This window comes from Pelodiscus sinensis, chromosome 24 (assembly GCF_052426305.1).
Source record: "Pelodiscus sinensis isolate ZL-2025 chromosome 24, ASM5242630v1, whole genome shotgun sequence".
Lineage (NCBI taxonomy): Eukaryota > Metazoa > Chordata > Testudines > Trionychidae > Pelodiscus > Pelodiscus sinensis.
Window position 1 is genome coordinate 22,456,727 of NC_143075.1, and position 19,121 is coordinate 22,475,847.

The 19,121-nt window shown below is 64.9% G+C and overlaps 1 protein-coding gene across 1 annotated transcript in view; it reads right to left on the bottom strand.

Moving 5' to 3' along the window:
• Positions 1–535: 535 nt before the first annotated feature.
• Positions 536–19,121, bottom strand: part of ALPL (alkaline phosphatase, biomineralization associated) — a 51,703-nt gene continuing 33,117 nt past the window's right edge. The window contains exons 7-12 of the mRNA XM_075906828.2: positions 16,546–16,689; positions 14,030–14,099; positions 11,242–11,376; positions 5,820–6,011; positions 3,077–3,196; positions 536–2,793 (exon numbers count right to left, since the gene is read on the bottom strand). Of these exons, the coding sequence (XP_075762943.1) occupies positions 2,525–2,793; positions 3,077–3,196; positions 5,820–6,011; positions 11,242–11,376; positions 14,030–14,099; positions 16,546–16,689 (930 nt within the window). The 3' untranslated portion in view covers positions 536–2,524. The remainder of the gene's footprint in view (positions 2,794–3,076; positions 3,197–5,819; positions 6,012–11,241; positions 11,377–14,029; positions 14,100–16,545; positions 16,690–19,121) is intronic.

Here is a 19,121-nt window from a genome sequence, read left to right on the forward strand (position 1 = left end):
AAAGAACTTAACCCACAACACACCACAAGGCCCCGCCCCCAGAGCTTATCCCATGGCAGCCGCAAGGCCCTGCCCCCACAGCCGACCCCCAGGCACCCACACTGCAAGGCCCTGCACCCACGGTGTTCTGCACCCAACTTACGCCATGGGTCGGAGTTTTATGCTTCAAAGCTGATGCACATTCATGGAAAAGCCACGTGCAGCTTTAACAACAAGATCTTCTGAGCAAACATTGACACAAGAGGCCTCAGTGCAAATCCAACCCAGATGCAATCCCAGGTCTGTATTTATTTACCCCTGACAATTAGAATCCCAGGGCTGGAAGAGACCTCAGGAGGTCAAGTCCAGCCCCCTGCCCAAGGTGACCCGTGGCAACAGTTTCGGAAGGGTCTTGGGTCACGGCTGATGAAGTGGGTTGACTATTCCTTCCACCCAGCCGTGTTCGGGCCAGTATTCTTCTTATCAGTGAAGCCCAAAGAAGCTGTCCTTCCAGCCCCCCATGCCCCAAGAAGTCACGTTTCTTCAAACAATCCACTAAGACCTGAAAAAGTTCTTTATTTGAAAAAAAAACTAGTGACAAATTGAACAGCTGAGTGAAACCTTGACAACAAATGACAGAGCTCAGGTATCCTAATGGACGCTCAGAAACGAATCGCCCCACGTCATGGCAAACTATCCCCCCATGCTCTACATCAGCTCGCCCGGAGAAACAATTGCTGGTCTCACAAGGCACTTAAGAGTTTTTGAGAATGCCCGCGCCCCACCCCGCCCCTCCTCCTTCCTGTCTGTCAGCCTCCTAGCCCCTCCACACAACTGAGACCCACTAGTGTAACTCGGATTTGGGTTCCTAAGGCTCTTGCGTCATCACCTTGGGCTTGGTTCAAGTACCAGCCAGCCTGACACTGCAACAGCCCTTTGTTATAGAAATGAGACGGGGGGAGGGAGGGGGGGCGAGCTGGCCGTGGTGGAGACCCTCGAACAGGTCTCTCTTTTGTGGCTGAAGCCAGCCCCATAAAGGATGGATTTGGATTGTCTGTGGAACAGCCCGGGACCAGCATGGCCCCAGCACAGCAAACCACCTGTTTGTACGGCCGAGGAAAGTTTGGCCAACATTATTCTCCACTGCAGGACCCGGCCAACCCGGCAGCGTGGTAGAAATGGCTGATTGTGCGGGAAATCTCAGACCTCAGCCCAGCACGGCAGACCCTGGCTGACCCTGGGCCTGACAACCTGGGTTCCTGTCCTAGCTTGGCAATTTGTCCCACTTCTTCACATCCCAGCATCAGCAGTAAGTGACCCACAGACACAGTCTCCAGAGATCTGTGGTGTCCTACATGGCAGCTGGGCGGGACGAGGCAGAGCCTCAGAATTGTAGCACAAGGTCTGGGCCCGGCGTGGCAACCCCAGCCTAGGCCGGGAGAACCTGCTCTGCCTGCACCAAGGGAGGAATCTACGAGGGCTCCATCGATTGGAACCCCCCGACTTCAATCCGGTCCCACCGGGGAGGGAGGCGGGAACTGGACTAGCTGAGCTCTCGAGGCCCCTCCCAGTCCCACTAGGAGCCTGCCTCTCGGGATGTGAGCGATTCCTTCGGCCCTGCCGAGTCAGTGCAGGGTTCGGAGCGTTACTCCTGAGCTGTCGGACAGGGGGCTGGAGCTTCAAAGGGAATGGAGACCCAGCGCCACAAAGGTATTTAGGCTCCTAACTCCCATTGAAATCAGAGGGATTTAGGAGCCTAAATGCCCTTCATAGAACTGGATCCAGGTCCCGACTCCTGTTGACTGCAGCGGTGAATCACCTGAAGGTCCTCCGAAAACACCAGCCCCAGATGAATCAAAGAGCCAAAAGCCACATGTGGATTCAGATTCCAAAAGCCTCGTCTCGCAACGTTTCGACCTGGCTTCTGGTTGTGGAGCAGACAAACATGGGCACTGCTGACGGAGGGGACCCTCTATTGACACAGCAATTTGCAGCCGGGGCGGGCGGACAGAGCGCTGCCTAACTTGGGAGTTTTGTTTGCCTGATTTTTTTTAAAAACCGCTTGCGTGAGTCTCGGGGAGCTTTGCTCAAAAGAACGTTATTTAGATACAAAACATCAGGGTCCAAGAAGCCTGCCCCAGACTGAACCTTGGTGTCTCTGCCGCTGGGTTCATGGAACCAGCCCAGAGTATCGCGATCAAACAGCCCAACATTTCCGGCCTGGAATCCAGCTTGGAATCCGAGGCATCCTCACCAAGGCCGTCCAGCAGCATCCGCGGGGCTTGAGCGCTCATGCCGTTCCCCGCCCCTGCTGATCCTGCCCGTGGCTCCCGGCCACTGGCCAAGTCTGGGGACAAGGGGGGGCTGTAGGCCAGACAAAGGTAACCTTGGTATTTTGCCCAGCAGGGTTAAACCCTGAAGGCCGGGCACCACACGGGTGAGAGGTTCCAAGGTCTGTCTTTGAAGGGGGTCAGGAGCTCCATCCGAGGCAGCTGGAGAGCCCCGCTCTGGGGCTGGAGCACGTGGGCCGATCGAGGGGGAGCCCTTAAAACCAGAGTTGGAGGAGGAGGAGGGGGGCGAGGGTGGAGAGGCAGGGCAGCAGCCCCGCTGTGCTGTGGTGGGCCCCTGAGCGGCAGTGGCCTGTGTTCTGACCGATGCAGGCCGCGTAGGCCATGGCGTGGGGGATGTAGTTCTGCTCCCGCACACCATGCAGGAGGTGGGCCATGGGGCCCTTGGCAAAGATCGCCACGTCCTCCCCGCCGTGGGTTTCCTGGCGCAGGGGCACGGCCGACTGGGCCTGGTAGTTGGCATGAGCTGCAGAGAGAGAACACGCGGCCGTAAGGGGCCGGGGAATCCGCCCTCCAGGATGGAGACTGACACCCACCATCCACCCCCACAGGCCACCCAAGGGGGGTCAGTCTCTAGGGCCCACCCGGATCTTGTCCTCTCTGGTGAAGGCGTCCACACGGGGGCCTGGTAACGGCAGCGGGCTTGGGGCACGGCCCACGAGGAGCCAACTGGGACAAGCAATGAATGTTACATGAGCCCAGGGTCCCTGCCATGCGCCCGCCCCGCATCTCCCAGCCCCCGCGCTCACCGTAATCCACGGCCGACACGTTCTCCCTCTCGCCGGACACCACTTTGTACCCGGGGCCGTTTCCGTAGAGGATGGCGGTGAAGGGCATTTTATCCACGTCGCTGTGCATCGGTGCTAGACCTGGGGGGAGCAGAAGGGTGAGCCTGGGGGGGGGCACCGCTCCCCTGGAGACGTCATGCCCGACTCCTGCGCTGCAGGCCTGCCCCTGGCTCCCACCCCTGGGAATCCCTACTTGATCTGCCCCCCGCCCCTCGCCCTGATCCGCTCTGGCCCGGAGCACTGGCTGGAGCCGGGGCTGCCTGGGGCGGATCCCATGCCCGTCAAAGGGACTGTGCCCATGTTCCCAAGTGAGAGCAGGGTGAGGGGAGGGAGCGAGGGGAACAGTCCCTGGGGTGAATAAAGTGACGGGATCCCAGGGCACCGCTGGGACTCTGGGATCACTGGGTCCCCCAGCTCCCCAGCCTGGGCTGCCCCACTCTGCTTTGCCAGCACCACACAGCAGGGCCCTCCAGGCCTGCCACCACTCAGCACGTGGCCTGATCGCCTGGCTGCTCCCACACAGCCAGGCCCCAGCCCATCCCCCATCCTGCAGGCTGTTCTGCAGGGCACAAGAGGAGCCGTGCGAATTGGGTCACTGGAAAGTCCGTGGCTCCCCAGACTGATACCTGAGGGTACGTCTACACTAGCTCGGTAGTTCGAGCTAGGTAGGCAAATGAGGGAAACCGGACTTGCAAATGAAGCCCAGGATTTAAATATCCCGGGCTTCATTTGCATCTTGCCGGGCGCCACCATTTTTAAATCCCCCTTAGTCCGAACTCCGTGCCCGAGGCTACACGCAGCTCGGTGTAGGTAGCTCGAATTAGGATCTCTGATTCGAACTACTGGTACTCCTCGTACTGGTGTACAAGGTGGAACGAGGTGGGCTGGTAGTTCAAATTAGAGATCCTAATTCGAGCTACCTACACCGAGCTGCGTGCAGCCGCGGGCACGGAGTTTGGACTAAGGGGGATTTAAAAATGGCGGCGCCCGGGAAGATGCAAATGAAGCCCAGGATATTTAAATCCTGGGCTTCATTTGCAAGTCCGGTTGCCCTCATTTGCCTACCGAGCTCGAAGTAATGAGCTAGTGTAGACGTACCCTGAGCGATTTGCCAGACGCTCCCGCAGACTCCCTGGTACCAAGGGGCCAGCCACAAGCCAGGGGGCTCAGGTGACTCGGGGAGGCAAAACGCCAGTGGGAACTCACTCCAAGGGCACAGTCTGACCACGCCCCCCTGGAGTGGCCAGGTGACCAGCAATGTGCAGGGACAGGCTGCCTGCCCTTTGTACTACACGGCTGTCCCGCTTGGCCCTCTGTTGGGGGGCTCACATCTTCTCAGCGTCCTTGGACAGGCCCAGCATGGGGCCCCATGGTCTCTCATCCCCTCTGTCCCGGGGGTTTGGGGGACAGGCGTCCAGGCACGTCGGGGGCACCTCTGAGCCCCGGCAAGGTGGAGCAATTCCCCCGGTGAGGCCTCACGCGGGGGAGTCCGTAACCCGTCGCTCCCTTGCTGGACGCTGGCTGGCGACGTCTGTTCAGCGCCCACCGGGGGTTGTCACGGTCCCTGGGCGCCGCCCAGGCCCACAGCACGGCTTAGTGACAGCCCCACAACCTCATTCCTGTCACTTCCTGTGGCCTGGGGCTAGGGCCGCGTCGCTGCCGGAGCGGAACCCAGACCCGGGTCCTTCCCTGCGAGGAGCAGGCAGGCTGCAGGGGCTGCCCCGGTCCGGCCCGGCACACACCGCTCACGAGGGGGCCGGGCTGTCAGGCGTCCGATGTTTTCAACAGTCCAGCTGCTCACAGGCCCCCCCACGCAGCCATTCCCCCCCGGGAGCGCCTCCGACCTGGGCTGAGCAGGGGCAGGGGCAGGGGCAGGCCAGCATTTGGATGGGCACCCAAGTGCCAACCCCAGTGACAGCGTTGTCGGGCCAGAGCCCAGCACGGGGCTACGCTGCCGGACCGGCCTGCTGGAGACCTGGCAGTGAGACCCCGACCAGCTGGGTCACGAGGTCACATGGCGCCTTTGGCAGGAGTTGGGTGTGAGCCCCTGGCATGGGAAACAGGAACCTTACGGTGGGGAGTGGGCTCAATTTCCTGCCCCGCAAACACCTCTCGCTCCGGCTCATCCCAACCGGCAAGGGCCCGACCCACAGCTGGGCTCCGACCCAGCCGGGCACTGGCTGGCACGCTGAGGAAGTTTGGGATTTTAATCAGCAGAGGGATCCCCCCGTGAGAAAGGAGAAATGGGACGTTTGCGGAGGTAGCGGCTGCGTTTCCGCTCGGGGAGGCTGGGCTCCAGTACAGCTGAGATTCGGGCCTCGAACCCACTGAGTTTTGGGGTGTTCAGAACAGAGGTTTGGTTGTTAGGATGCTGGATGTTGCTGGATGTTAGGAAGCGGCTAGAAATCCATCCCCAGTAACCAGGAGGGGGTTAATCCGATACCTTGCCTCCTAGCCCAGCGCCCAGCCCCGGTGCTCAGAGCAAGGCAGGGCTCTGGGGGGCTCCGAGCTGCCCACGAGCCAGGCGAGAAGATCGCAGTGGCCTGACGGACTGGGGGAAGCGCTGCCCTGGCTCGGACACCGGGCACGTTTCAGCCCCGGCTGGCAGTGACGCTAAACGGTCCCCGGCAGCAACCGGCTGCGTCTCACCCTTTGGTCTGCGGTGGGGCGGGGGAGGGGAGGCGCCGATGGGCTTAACACTCACCGAAAATGGGGTTGCCCCGGGGCGTGTACCCGCCGAAGGTGAAGACGTGGGAGTGGTCGGCAGTGACCACGGTCAAGGTGTCGTCCAGGGAGGTCAGGCTGCCCGCCTTGCCGATGGCGCGGTCCATCTCCACGGCCTCGTACAGCGCTTGCTTGGCTTTCCCCTCGTGGTGCCCGTGGTCGATCCTGCCCCCTGCAAAGGGAAGAGCGGGGAGAGACCTGGCAATAAGAGATCGCGCCATTGGCCAGCTGGACTGAGCTGGTGCCTGCTAGCTCGGCCCAGGCCAGTGGCTTTCCCAGTCGGGCCGCTTCGCTCTGGGGGGGCCAGGTGGCCAGCAATGTGCAGGGACAGGCTGCCTGCCTGGCTGGGCTCCGCCGCCCGGGCTACGCCCCAGAGCAGCCTGCTGATCCAACTCCTGGGGGGGGGCTCCACACGCTGCCCCCACCTCGAGAACTGGCTCCGCACTGCCCTGCCCCTCGCTCCCCATGGGGAGCCCCCTTCTCACAGGGGCAGGGCGGGGAAGGGGCACACGCAGGGCTTACTAGCCCCACAGGCTGCCGGGGCTGGCGCACGGGGGGCACGGTCGCGTGCAGGGGCGAGGCAAGGGGCCAGCGGTCGGTGGGTAGAGCCGTCCCGTCCATGGGACCCCGAGCCTTGCGGGCCGGATCCGGCATGTGGGGGAGAAGTGCAGCGCCACGCCCTGCCGCCCACCCTCCTTCCGGCTGGGGGAGGGTTTCCCCGCTGCTCCCATTGGCCAGATTTCAGCCAATAGGAGCAGCCCTCCTGCCCAGCTCTCCCACCCTTCCAGACACCCAAACCGTTCCTGCACCTCCCTCCCGGCCAGACCTTCACTCCCAACCCACTCCAGCGCCCTACCCCCACCCCCACCCCATCTGACTCTCTGGCAGCCCCCTCCTGCACGCTGAACCCCGCATTTTGGCCTCACCCTAGAGCCTGGGGGGGGGGGGGCTCACAAAATCTACCCACCCTGGGACCCCAAAAGATTTCATCTGGCCTGTGAGAAGCCCTGAAGTTTGGCCTTTCCTGCCTCCTCTCCCCTCCCTCCGCCACCGCGGGGATGAAGCCCCAAGGGAGCGAGGTATCTCAGGGGCCACATCAGCGAGGGTTGGTTTTTGTTTGCTGGTTTGGGGGGAGTTGCCTCTCAGTTGTGTGGCCCCCCAGACAAGCTGGAAGTCTGGGTTCACGGCAGTGGAGAGAACTCTGCACACGCTGGCTGAACGAGGCGAAGGGGCCACCAGAAAGGTGCTGGCAGGACTCAACATTAACACGTCGGGACGGCTCGTGGCTGTCTCCTGTTCTCTTTGTTACCCCCCCGCCCCGACCGTGCTGTGTTTAACTGAGTGAGCCGTGTAGTCGCTGTTCAACAGGCTGGCGCCGGCAGAGCTGGCCTCCTGGGCAGAACACGCCGTGGTCCTGGGCCCAGTGGCGAAGGCCGCAAATGTTCTCCAAGCAGAGTCCAGCGCACGAGTGGACGGGCGGCTTCCCACACTGCCCGCGCTGGATTCCAAACTGCAAAGGCTCAGGATGTCCTCCGAGGTCTGCAGGCCACTGGGCGATGCGGCAAAACACCCTCCACGGGCGGGATGCGGCTGCCAAGCCACGGGGCCGTGGCCGCAGCGGGAAGCCTCAGGCAGACTCCCCCCCCGCCCCGCCCGCCGCATCGAACAGTGGCTGCGGGGCCGTTTGTGTGAGCTGGGGGGAGAGGATGGAGGGGGGGGTGCATCATGGCTGCTCTCGCCCCCAGCACAATCCCATTGGCTGCTTTCTGGCCAATGGAAGCTGCCTGTTTGAAAAACAGGCAGCATGGAAGCACCACTTCCCCCCTCCCCTCAAGCTCTTATTCACAGGGCATATGGCCCTGCAGCCTGAGAATGAGCTGGGCTGCTGGCCGGGAGTCTCACTGAAAAGTCTCCCACCAGAGCCAGCCTCTGGCATCCCAGCCCTCCTCTCCCCCAGCCCTCTGTCCCCCCGTCCTGAGCCCATAGCCCCTCCCAGACCCTGCCCCCCAATCCTCTGCCCCAGGTCACAACTGCCTCCTCCATCCAAACTCCCTCCCAGACCTCACAGGCCCCCCTGTACCCGAATCCTTTACCCCGGGGTGGGCAAGACAGCCTCCGTGGGCTGGACTCGGCCTGCCAAGCTGGTCGATCGGGTCTGCAGCCGCCCGGCCATTCCCCTGCTCCCAGGCCGACTGGTTCCCTAGGCGCTCGGGGGATGGGGGCAAAGACATCATGCACTCCCCCTGCCCCCAGGCTCACCAGGGTTTGTGGGTGTGGGAACACGGGAGGCCTCTGGGCCCTGCCCCTTCCAGGGCAACCTCTCCAGAAATTCGTGAAGTGGTCCCCCTGCAAAAATGATTGCCCACCCCTGCATTAAGGAGCATTTTGGTGAAAAGTTTGAGGATCCAGAGTTTAACATTTCAGGGGAGTGGGGGAGCAGGTTCAGCATTTCAGAGCGGGGCAGAAAGTGGCAGGTTTAACATTTTGGAGGGGATGGGGGCCAAGGTTTAACATTTCCGAGGGGGCAGGTTTAGCATTGCGGAGGGGGGCAGGTTTAGCATTGCGGAGGGGGGCAGGTTTAGCAGTGGAGAGGGGGGCAGGTTTAGCATTGTGGAGGGGGGCAGGTTTAGCAGTGGAGAGGGGGGCAGGTTTAGCATTGTGGAGGGGGGCAGGTTTAGCAGTGGAGGGGGGCAGGTTTAGCAGTGGAGAGGGGGGCAGGTTTAGCAGTGGAGAGGGGGGCAGGTTTAGCATTGCGGAGGGGGGCAGGTTTAGCAGTGGAGAGGGGGGCAGGTTTAGCATTGCGGAAGGGGGGCAGGTTTAGCAGTGGAGAGGGGGGCAGGTTTAGCATTGCGGAAGGGGGGCAGGTTTAGCAGTGGAGAGGGGGGCAGGTTTAGCAGTGCGGAGGGGGGCAGGTTTAGCATTGTGGAGGGGGGCAGGTTTAGCAGTGGAGAGGGGGGCAGGTTTAGCATTGCGGAGGGGGGCAGGTTTAGCAGTGCGGAGGGGGGCAGGTTTAGCAGTGGAGGAGGGGGCAGGTTTAGCATTGTGGAGGGGGGCAGGTTTAGCAGTGGAGAGGGGGGCAGGTTTAGCAGTGGAGGAGGGGGCAGGTTTAGCATTGCGGAGGGGGGCAGGTTTAGCATTGCGGAGGGGGGCAGGTTTAGCATTGTGGAGGGGAGCAGACTCTCACTGGAGTCCAACCAGTGAATTTCAGGGAGGTGACGTTTACTCTGAAATCCTTCCGGCATCGCACCAGAAAGCTCCTTCCAACTTAATCCTTTGTATGTATCAGAAGGATCCGTGTGCACCCTGCAGCGAACACGACCCGGCGCTAATCTGAACCATGTGCGGAGTTGGCAGCCAGAGTTTGTTTGTTCCCATCTCTGCAGCTCCCATCGCTCACTGAGGCAGCCTCCAGCCAGCGGGGCCGGTTAAGGTGGACCAGAGGGTTCCCTGGGCAGCTGTGTAAGGAGGCCGCGGGCCACTGGGGGTGAGCTTGGAAGGCCGGTGAGCGCCGTGTGTGGGCCGAGGTTTGCTGGGCGGGGGCTGATCGTGCATGTGGCCTGGAGGGGTCAGCACTCCAAGGGGAGCCTCTGGTTTGCTTTGGTCCACAAGCTGCGGAGCCAGGCAGGGCGGGAGAAGCTGGGGCCTGGGGGGAGGGAGGGCAGTTGGTGGGAGTGGGCAGGATGCCCCGTGGGCCCCCCACCTAGGAGTCGGACCCACTGATGGCTGCTTCCAGGGCTCAGCGCAGCCCACAGTGCCAGGACAGCCAGGAAGCCTGTCTTAGCACCCTGCTGCGGCACTGACTGGGAACCACCTGCACCCCGATCTCCTGCCCCAGCTCGGGCCCCCCTCCGCACCCAACCCCCTCAGTCTCAGAGCCGCACCCCGATCTCCTGCCCCAGCTCGGGCCCCCCTCCGCACCCCAACCCCCTCAGTCTCAGAGCCGCACCCCGATCTCCTGCCCCAGCTCGGGCCCCCCTCCGCACCCCAACCCCCTCAGTCTCAGAGCCGCACCCCGATCTCCTGCCCCAGCTCGGGCCCCCCTCCGCACCCCAACCCCCTCAGTCTCAGAGCCGCACCCCGATCTCCTGCCCCAGCTCGGGCCCCCCTCCGCACCCCAACCCCCTCAGTCTCAGAGCCGCACCCCGATCTCCTGCCCCAGCTCGGGCCCCCCTCCGCACCCCAACCCCCTCAGTCTCAGAGTCGCACCCCGATCTCCTGCCCCAGCTCAGGCCCCCCTCCGCACCCCAACCCCCTCAGTCTCAGAGTCGCACCCCGATCTCCTGTCCCAGCTCGGGCCCCCCTCTGCACCCCAACCCCCTCAGTCTCAGAGCCGCACCCCGATCTCCTGCCCCAGCTTGGGCCCCCCTCCGCACCCCAACCCCCTCAGTCTCAGAGCTGCACCCCGATCTCCTGCCCCAGCTTGGGCCCCCCTCCGCACCCCAACCCCCTCAGTCTTAGAGCCGCACCCCGATCTCCTGCCCCAGCTTGGGCCCCCCTCCGCACCCCAACCCCCTCAGTCTCAGAGCCGCACCCCGATCTCCTGCCCCAGCTCGGGCCCCCCTCCGCACCCCTACCCCCTCATCCCCAGAGCCACCCCAGTCAAAAGATACTGGGTCACAAGCAGCAGCTCTTCTCTCCAGCGGGGCCAGGGGAAGAGGGTTGAACCCCACTGGCCTATGGCCTCTCTGCCTGACCCGCTCCCCTGTCCCAACGCTGGCCTGTGGCGGGGGCTGCCCTGCGAGGTGCAGGCCATGTCGAAGCACCCCCCACCTCCCGCAGCACAGGCCCGAGGGGAACAGCCCGGTCCCTGTGACAGGGAGAGCGCGAGGGCGACATCACTTCTGTCGGGCCACGTAGGGGCTGCGGCCGCCTCGTCTCCTGCCTGCCTGGGATTCTGGGCTACGGCCGGGCCAGGCACGACCCCCGGAGGCCGTGGGACGGGCGGATGCCGGGCTGGAGTCCGGTTCCCATGTGGTGAATAGTCCTCCCCAGGCCTGGCCCTGGCCCGGAGACCCGTTCCCGTGGCGGAACGGTGCCACGGGGGCCAGCGCCACCCGCACATCAGGCGAATGCAGGCCGGCCGGCGGGGGGGCTGGGATTTCCCCATCCCCTTGCGAGCGGGACCTCTGGACCCAGGCCTGTGTCCAGGCCGCTCCTCCCAGAGTAACGCCCACCCGCCCTGCAGGGGGGCACACGGGCTCAGCTCCTCTCCTCCCGCGGACGCCACGGCGGGGGGCTTTCCCGCTTCCACTCGACCCCAGAGCCCTTTCGCCGCCTCCCAGAGGTGCTGCCACGTCACAAGACGACAGCAGGCCCCGGAACAGGGCCCCGTGCTCAGCCGGACGCTCCCAGCCCTGCAACGCCCGCCCCTTGGGCACTGGGCCGTGTGCCCCGGCTCTCACCTTCCACCAGCAGGAAGAACCCTCGGGGGTTTCTCTGGAGGATTTTGAGGGCCACCTGCACCATCTCCGTCAGGGACGGGTCTGTCTCAGCGTCCCTGTCCAGCTCGTACATCATGTCCATGGGCTCGAAGAGGCCTGCGAAGGGAGAGGGCGGGTCAGCCGTGCCGCAGCTTCCGGGGGCCTTGTCACACCGGGGGACGCCCCAGAGACTCCAGATTGAAGAGGCCAGGGTGGACCGGACCGGCCGCCAAGCTGTTCCTGGCACAGTGAGCCCTGTGAGCCCTGCCGGGCAGCCAGCCTGGGACCTCGGCCAGGCCGTGTCACCGGTGGCAGGTGGCCCAGAGGCCGGCGGGGGCTTTGCAGCTGGGAACACCCATGGCTCCAGCCCGCCTCTTCCCTGGAGCCCGGGGGGCTGAGCGCTCCCCCCAGCACCTGCTGGTTCCTCTGCACTTCTCCTGGAGCCAGGCCTCACCCTGTGGTTCCAGGGGTGCTCTGGGGGTGTCGGTCTGAGCCTCACACACCTGCTTGGTGAGCCTCCTGCCGGCTGGACTCCCTCCCGCCCGCACCAGTGACTCCCGCCCCCGCCTGCGGCTCCCTCCCTCCCGCACCAGTGACTCCCGCCCCCGCCTGCGGCTCCCTCCCGCCCGCACCAGTGACTCCCGCCCGTGCCTGCGGCTCCCACCCACCCGCACCAGTGACTCCCGCCCGTGCCTGCGGCTCCCACCCACCCGCACCAGTGACTCCCACCCCCGCCTGCGGCTCCCACCCACCCGCACCAGTGACTCCCGCCCCCGCCTGCGGCTCCCACCCGCCCGCACCAGTGACTCCCGCCCCCCGCAGCTCTGGAGGGGTCCAAGCACTGAAACTGGGCTCAAAGCAAACTGAGCTGCCAGGAGAAACGGTTTCCTGGCTCTGTGTTCTTACCCCCATCGCAATGGGCCCGTCCCCACTGACTGCTGGGGCAGACACTAAAACAATCCCCAGTTTGGCAGAGGCAGGTGCACACATTAACACGCCCTGCACACGCCAGTCCCCGTAGGTACCTGTGCACACACTAGCATACCCTTCACACACCTATCCCGCAGGCACGTGCACATGAACACACCCTCCCCATGTACATGTGCACACCCCACATGTACCCATCTCTATGCTGCTCCCATATGTACGTCTGCACACGCACACACACACACGCATGCCCACACAGTGCCATGAACATCTTCTACCCAGAGTGGGTCCAATCATGGCTGGGCAGGGACCAGTCTCCATTTAATACGGCAGCCTGGGGCAGTTCTAGGGCACTGGAGCCCAAGTGGCTGGCATGTGGCCCCCGGCCAGGGATGGGCGCTGGGGTTCCAGCCTGTACACAGCCACAGCCAACGCCTGGGCCGTGCGCCCGGCCTGCTGCATGGGACGGAGATTGGCAGTGCCAGCAGCATCCCTGCAAGGCTCTCCCCACCCCACCGCCTGGGCCAGCCGAGCACAGGAGTGAACAGTCCCGGACAATCAGGCTGCCTGGTCTGCCCCCGGCCTGCTCCCCTGCAGCTGTGGGGCTGGCCCAGGCTGCTGGCCCTGTGCCCTGGAGCCTGGCTGCAGCCTCTCCGGTTTGGCCACCTGCGCCTGCCCTTGGACGGAGCAGGACAGCATCCGTGTGCACCAGGCTGCAACGCCCTGAGCAGGGGCTGGGCCCAGCCCCGCGGGAGTCACTGCGAGTCCAGCTCCAGCCCTAGGGTCAGGGCCTGAGCAGAGAGGGGACTGGGGATCGTCGCAAGGCCCCTCTGCCCCGTTCCCTCCGCCCCAGGGCCACTGTGGGTCAGCTCCCGGGCGAGCCAGCAGCCCCTCACGACACGCTCTGCGCAGCGCGCTCCACGCTCCCGGGCCACGACACACAACGGTTTCAATCTGCCACAGGTGCCACTGCACACGGCAGCCTGGCCCCTGACACGCCCGGCGCCCGGCCCCTGACACGCCTGTTGCCTGGCCCCTGACACGCCCGGCCCGACATGCCTGTCGCCCGGCCCCAACACGCGTGTTGCCTGGCCCCTGACACGCCTGCACACTGACACACCCGGCCCCCGGCCCGACATGCCCATGTTCTAACGGTACAGCAGCCCCTCCAAGCCAGGCTGCTGCTTTCTGCTACCCTGCTGGAATGGGGAGCAGCAGCACAAGGATGCTGTTGACCCAGCTGGCCAGGAGACAGGCCGACTGCAGCCACCTGCCCAGGGCTGGCACTAACTGCCCCAGGCCCTGCCTTAGCAGGAGGCTTCAGGGCGTCCGACAGGCACGTTCTTCGGGTCAGGTGTTTTCAGCCTTTTCTCGGGCTGGGGGCCCTTCGGCCTGGCTCCCCACAGCAGGCGAGGCCCATGGGGGGTAGAAGCAGCGAAGCCCCAATGGGTGACATGGACGTAAACACTGGACACTTCCCCTAGGAGCAAACCTGCCTGCGCCCAAGCCCCGCCCCAGGTACCCAAGCCCCGCCCCTCCCGCTTTTAGCAACATGGGAGGGGCAGGGTGAGCTTGACCCCTTGCCACCCAACCTGAGTTTTACAGGAAGTGCCTAAGCAAGTTAGGTGCCTAATTCCCACAGGAGCCCACTGGCACCTAGGTGCCCAATTCCCATTGGCACCCACTGGCAGGAAGGTGTCTAATTCCCATTGGCACTCACTGGGAACTAGGCAGCTCTTTCCCATAGGAGCCCACGGGCACCCAGGTGCGGAAGGTGCTGAGCGCTGGGCACCGATCTGCGTCTTTGCACGTCAGTCCCCCAGCCTGCGCCCTGGGCACTCACCTAGGAGGAAGTCCACGTCCTTCGGGTCCAGCGCCAGGAGCTCTGTGCGATTCCACACATACCGGGCGTGCTAGGGCGGGAAGAACAGCGGCTGTTACGCACCCTCCTCGCTGGGGGCAGGGACACGGACCCACGCGGACCAGTGGGGTGAGCACCCATTGGGGCAACTGCACCCCCAGACCGGCTGCTCTTCCCCCAGCCCTGCCCTCGTCCCACAAGGGTTACCGGCGATGCCGGTGCCCAGACGAGGGGCTCACGCCGGCTCCTTCTGCCCTTGGAATCCAAAACCCTGGGGATTTCCCAGATACGGCATCGCACGTACAGCTCATGTTCGCCAGGCACCCCAAACATGCACCCCCCCATCTGCCAGGCACCCCTAAAGCCCCCCTTGTCCACCAGGCACCCCACAGTGCCCCCATGTCTACCAGGCGCCCCAAACACACACACCCCACCCATCAGGCACCCCGCGCACCTCCCCATCCGCCAGGCACCCCATGTGCCCCCATATCCACCAGGCACCCCAAACACACAATCCTCACCCACCAGGCACCCCTTGCACCCCACATCCGTCAGGCACCCCATGCGCGCCCCCTGTCGTCCGCCAGGTACCCCATGTGCCCCCCTGTCCGCCAGGCACCCCAAACACACAATCCTCACTCGTCAGGCACCCCGTGCGCCTCACATCTGTCAGGCACCCTGTGTGCGCCCCCCCTGCCGTCTGCCAGGTACCCCATGTGCCCCCCTGTCCGCCAGGCACCCCAAACACACAATCCTCACTCGTCAGGCACCCCGTGCGCCCCACATCTGTCAGGCACCCTGTGTGCGCCCCCCTGCCGTCCGCCAGGCACCCCAAACACCCCAACATCCGCCAGGCACCCCAATTGCACTACTCCAGCCACTGCCGCTGCCCTCTCCTCTGCCTGCTGGGGATCCTCCGACCCCCGGCTCGCCAAGGTTTCCCACATGAGCGGCTGCCTTCCCCTCGCTGCCCTGGCAGCACCAAGCCACTGACGCTCTCGGCAGGCCCTCCCCGTCGGCAGGAACCGAATCCCTGCGAGTCAGATCGCTTGCTGGCCCCGGCAGAACTCTCCCTGGGCCCTTCCTGTGAGCTGCCAGGCAGCTTGCCACAAAACGGCCCCCGAGTGCCTGGCCGGAGGTGCCAGTGGGCGGGGGCCTCCCGGCGAAGGGGAGCTCGCCAGCCCCGAGAGCAAGAGGAGCTGCGGGAACCCACCCGCCGGGCCTGGGCTGCACCCAGCCGCCGTTGGGGTGCGCAGAATCCACAGCTGGCAGGGCGGCTCGGCCCAGCCCGTGGCCGTGCGGGCAGTGGCGGGCCAGGGGGCAAATTCTCCAGCTGGCCTAGGTCCTGCCTCGTGGGGAGCCGGGCTGCCAGGAGCGCGCACGGCAGGGCAGCCGCCTAGCCAAGCTGCGCAGAGAGAGACGTGCCGGGTCTTGAGGCCGAGCGCCGATCCCCCAGCAGCATGTGCAGGACGCGCCAGGCAAGGGAGCTCCGAGCTGGCTTGCCAGGACGCCCGCGTGGGGGAGTCGCATTAGGGCAAAGGGGCCTGTCAGCGCTGGGACACTTCCTAGTGAGCCGGCTGGGCCAGTGGCTTCTCCACCAGCCCCTGCTGAGGGCCCCTGGCAAGCGGCTTCACCCCCCCCCGTGGCCTAAGCCTGCCAGCCCCACCCTGCGTCTGTGCAGTGGGGCTCGGAGCTCAGGGCTGCAGGGACGTCTGCAAGGCTCAGCTCCAAGCCTGGGCGAGGGGCCGCCGGGAGACGTTGGCTGGAAGCTGCCCGGGGAGCTCCAGAGGCAATGCTTCTAGCAGCCCCGGGGATCCCTGCTCCCGTGGGCCAGGGCCTGTCTACAGCACCCGCCGGAGCGAGGGGCAGCGATCGAGCCAGCGGGCTCCGGGAATCGCCTCGAAATCCACTGCCGAGCGCTCTCCCACGCTGCCCCCGCACGAGGCGCCTGCCCCCGGCCTGCCGCAGCAAAGGCGCCGCCGGAAGCAGATCGAAGTTCACCGCCTCCAGCTGAGGGCAACGGCCCGGGGGAGTGTAGCCCAGGAAGGGGGTCCAATAGAGATACTGCCTCCCCTGCCCTGCCTCCGCTGTCCCGGGACTGAGCCGGCTACAGCTCGTCCTGCTCCAGAGAGAGCTGCTTTCCCGCTGAGACTCAGGGACCTTTTCTTTCGTTAGGACCCGGGCTCCCAAGAATCCTGGCTCCATTGCTGGGTGAGACTCAGCCCCTGGCTGCCTCGGTTTCCCCTCTGCCTCTCCCTGATGTCTGTAGGACAAACCGAGCTCCTCATTCGGCTGGAAGGTGCCAGACACAACCGCAAACGCCGCGCATTCCCCGCAGGGCTGTGACCCTGACGGGCTTCAAACACGGGAACCACTGTCAGCCGGATTATTCCCCTGGCGGCTGATGTCAGCCTGAACCAGAGACCTGGGAGTAAGGAATCTCTAACCTGCAGCCCGTCTGGCCCTCCCGTTTCCCCAGGCGTCTCCTTCCCCTGTACCTTGTCTTTGGGCTTCTTCGCTCTCCAGACATCAACGAGGTTTTGGCCATCCAGGCGGGTGCCCTGGTGCTTGTCCTCACTGGGGTATTCCACGTCACTGGTGTTCTTGGGGAACATGTATTTCCGGCCCCCGCCCAAGATCACCTAGAGTGGGGCACAGAAAAGAGCCCAGTTTCCATTCGGCCACACCAGAGATCAAGCCTGTTAACCAAGGGGGGGGAAGAGACACCCGCGTCCCGGCTCAGGGCTCTGCCCTCGGCCAGTGCCCGGACTGAGACAGGTTTACCGTGCCCCAGGGATGTGGAGACCAAGGATTCCTGCAAGTCCCTTCATCTCCGGGCTTCTGACTCCCCCGCCCATAAAGCGGGGCCCGTGACACCAGCCTGCTCCCCTGCACGAGGGGCAGCCCTGAACCGGGGACCGGGCGGGGCCTCAGCGGGACTCCAGTCAGCTTGCACCATCTGTCTGACTGGAACCCGAGCACCGCAGGCCCCCACTGACAGGGCCAGCAGCAGCACCAGGGCTGCTATGGGACATGGACAGCCCTTGGGCAGCGGGCCTGCCCGGGTGGGGAGGGGGGGCTGATTGACTGTCTGCTGATTAACCAGCAAGGGGGGGCTGGTCTCTCTCCCCCTTTCGTGCACTGGAGGACGACCTCCTCAGTGATTCCATGCCGGCCCAGCTCTGCCTTGGGGAAGCAAGCTGGGCTCTCCTGGCTGGGGGAGGAGGCTGAGGAACAAGCCTCGACTTCGGCCTTCGCAATATTCGAGAGCTTGGCCCGACTGGCGAACGTGGAGCCCGGCGCTAGCCCGGCCAGAGCACACGCCCCACCCCGGCCCTCGGCCCCTCGTCAGCACCGAGCCGAGCCCTGTCGCAAGGCGCCAGGCGTGGCCTGGAGGGGCACATGGCTCACCGCACGGCCTGGGCCTTTTCGGAAATGATTCCTGGGCTCCCCGCAAGGCCGCCTGGCAGAGAAGTGGCAGGAACCTGGCCCCCGGCTGGCCCAACGCCCACGGGGGAAGCTTGTGCTGCCAGCCCTGGCAGCAGCCTCTTTGCACGGGCGCCAAGGGAGGAGAGGGCGTCCCCACGGGACACCCCCTCAGAAAGAGCCATTTCCCTCGGGGCCCACACACAGCCCCTGCCTGTGGCGCTGGGAGGGCCGGGCTGCGTGCCAGGGCCTGCGCACACAGGCGGGGCCCGAGGGACCGTCTGCTCCATGAAAGAGCAGGGCTCTGGGAACGGTCCCAGCGCTGGGGCTGCTTGGCCTAGGGCAGGCATCTGGATTTGTCAAACAGATTTTCAAATGAAGGAGGAACAGTGCGGGGGGGAGGGGGGACCCACTGACGAACACAGATCCCAGTGTCCTGCTGACTGGGGGGAGATGTTCTGTAGCACCTGCTCCACGGACCAGAACCCCCCCCCCCCCCCCCCAGATGCACAGATGCAGCTGAAAGCAGAACTGAGCTCAGTCTGTTAAAAACACTGACCGAGAGCTGGGGGGGGGGCGGGGGAGGGGGTAGGGGCCTTATTCTGCCAGCACAGGGCCGTGGCCAGTCCTTTAGACTAGATTTAAAGAACAGACCCGAGGAGCCCAGAATCCCAGGCAACCGGCAGCCCTGGCTCGGCTGAGTGCCCGGAGCTGCCGGGAAGGTGGGTGGCAGCCCCAGGAGCAGGTGATGGTCCAACAGGGGTGGCAGCGGCTGCCAGCCCGCAGCTTCCCCCCGCAGTGGGTGAGTGGGGGGCCGACTGCCCGGGCCTGAGGGGGACCAACTTTCTGACTGCAGGGACCTGCACACCCCTCTCCCCCCGCCCCCTCCCTTGCTTGCTCACTCTGGCTGGGGAAGGGGGTGGGGAGCAGAAGGGGTTCTGGGGGGCACCAGGGGACTCCAGGCTGGAGGGCTGAGGGGTTCTGAGTGCAGGAGGTGCGGGCTCAGAGAAGGAATTTGGGTGCATGAAGGGCCACAGGGCTGGGCAGGAACGTGGGAGGTGCAGGCTTGGACAGCTCCTGGCAGGGGCCCGCATGGCCTAGGCGACACTGGGGCCACATGGCTCTGAACTGCCCCCCCCACAGTTCGGGGCAAGGGACGGTGAGTCACTCCTGTAGCCCCTAGGAATGGGAGGGACGTCCCAGCTGCTGCCGGTGGCTGCGCAGAGCCAGGCCAGGCCAGGAGCCGCTGACAGTCAACGCCTGGGCCTTCCAGTCAAACCCGCACCCTGGCAGCCCTACCGAGCGAGGGGGCTGAGCGGCTTTTCGAAATCCTCAGTCCCAGCCCTCCGCCAGGGAACTAGACGTCTCGTCCCCTACAACTGACGGGGGCGCCCGGTCTGCACATCTGGCCCCGCCGCCTTTTCAAGGAGCCGGGAGGTGCCGCGCCTGGACTGGGGGCCTGGCTCACTCCTGTCGGAGGCACTCGGGGCCCTGACCGGCAGGGACGGGAAACGCAGCCTGAACTCCGGCCCACCCTGGCGGCTGCTGCTGGCTGTAACTCCCAGCGTGGGGGCAAAGTAACCAGGCCCACTGCCCTGGTCACCGCCTGCCGCGGGCACAGCTGCTCTGGCTGCAGGTCCACAAGGCA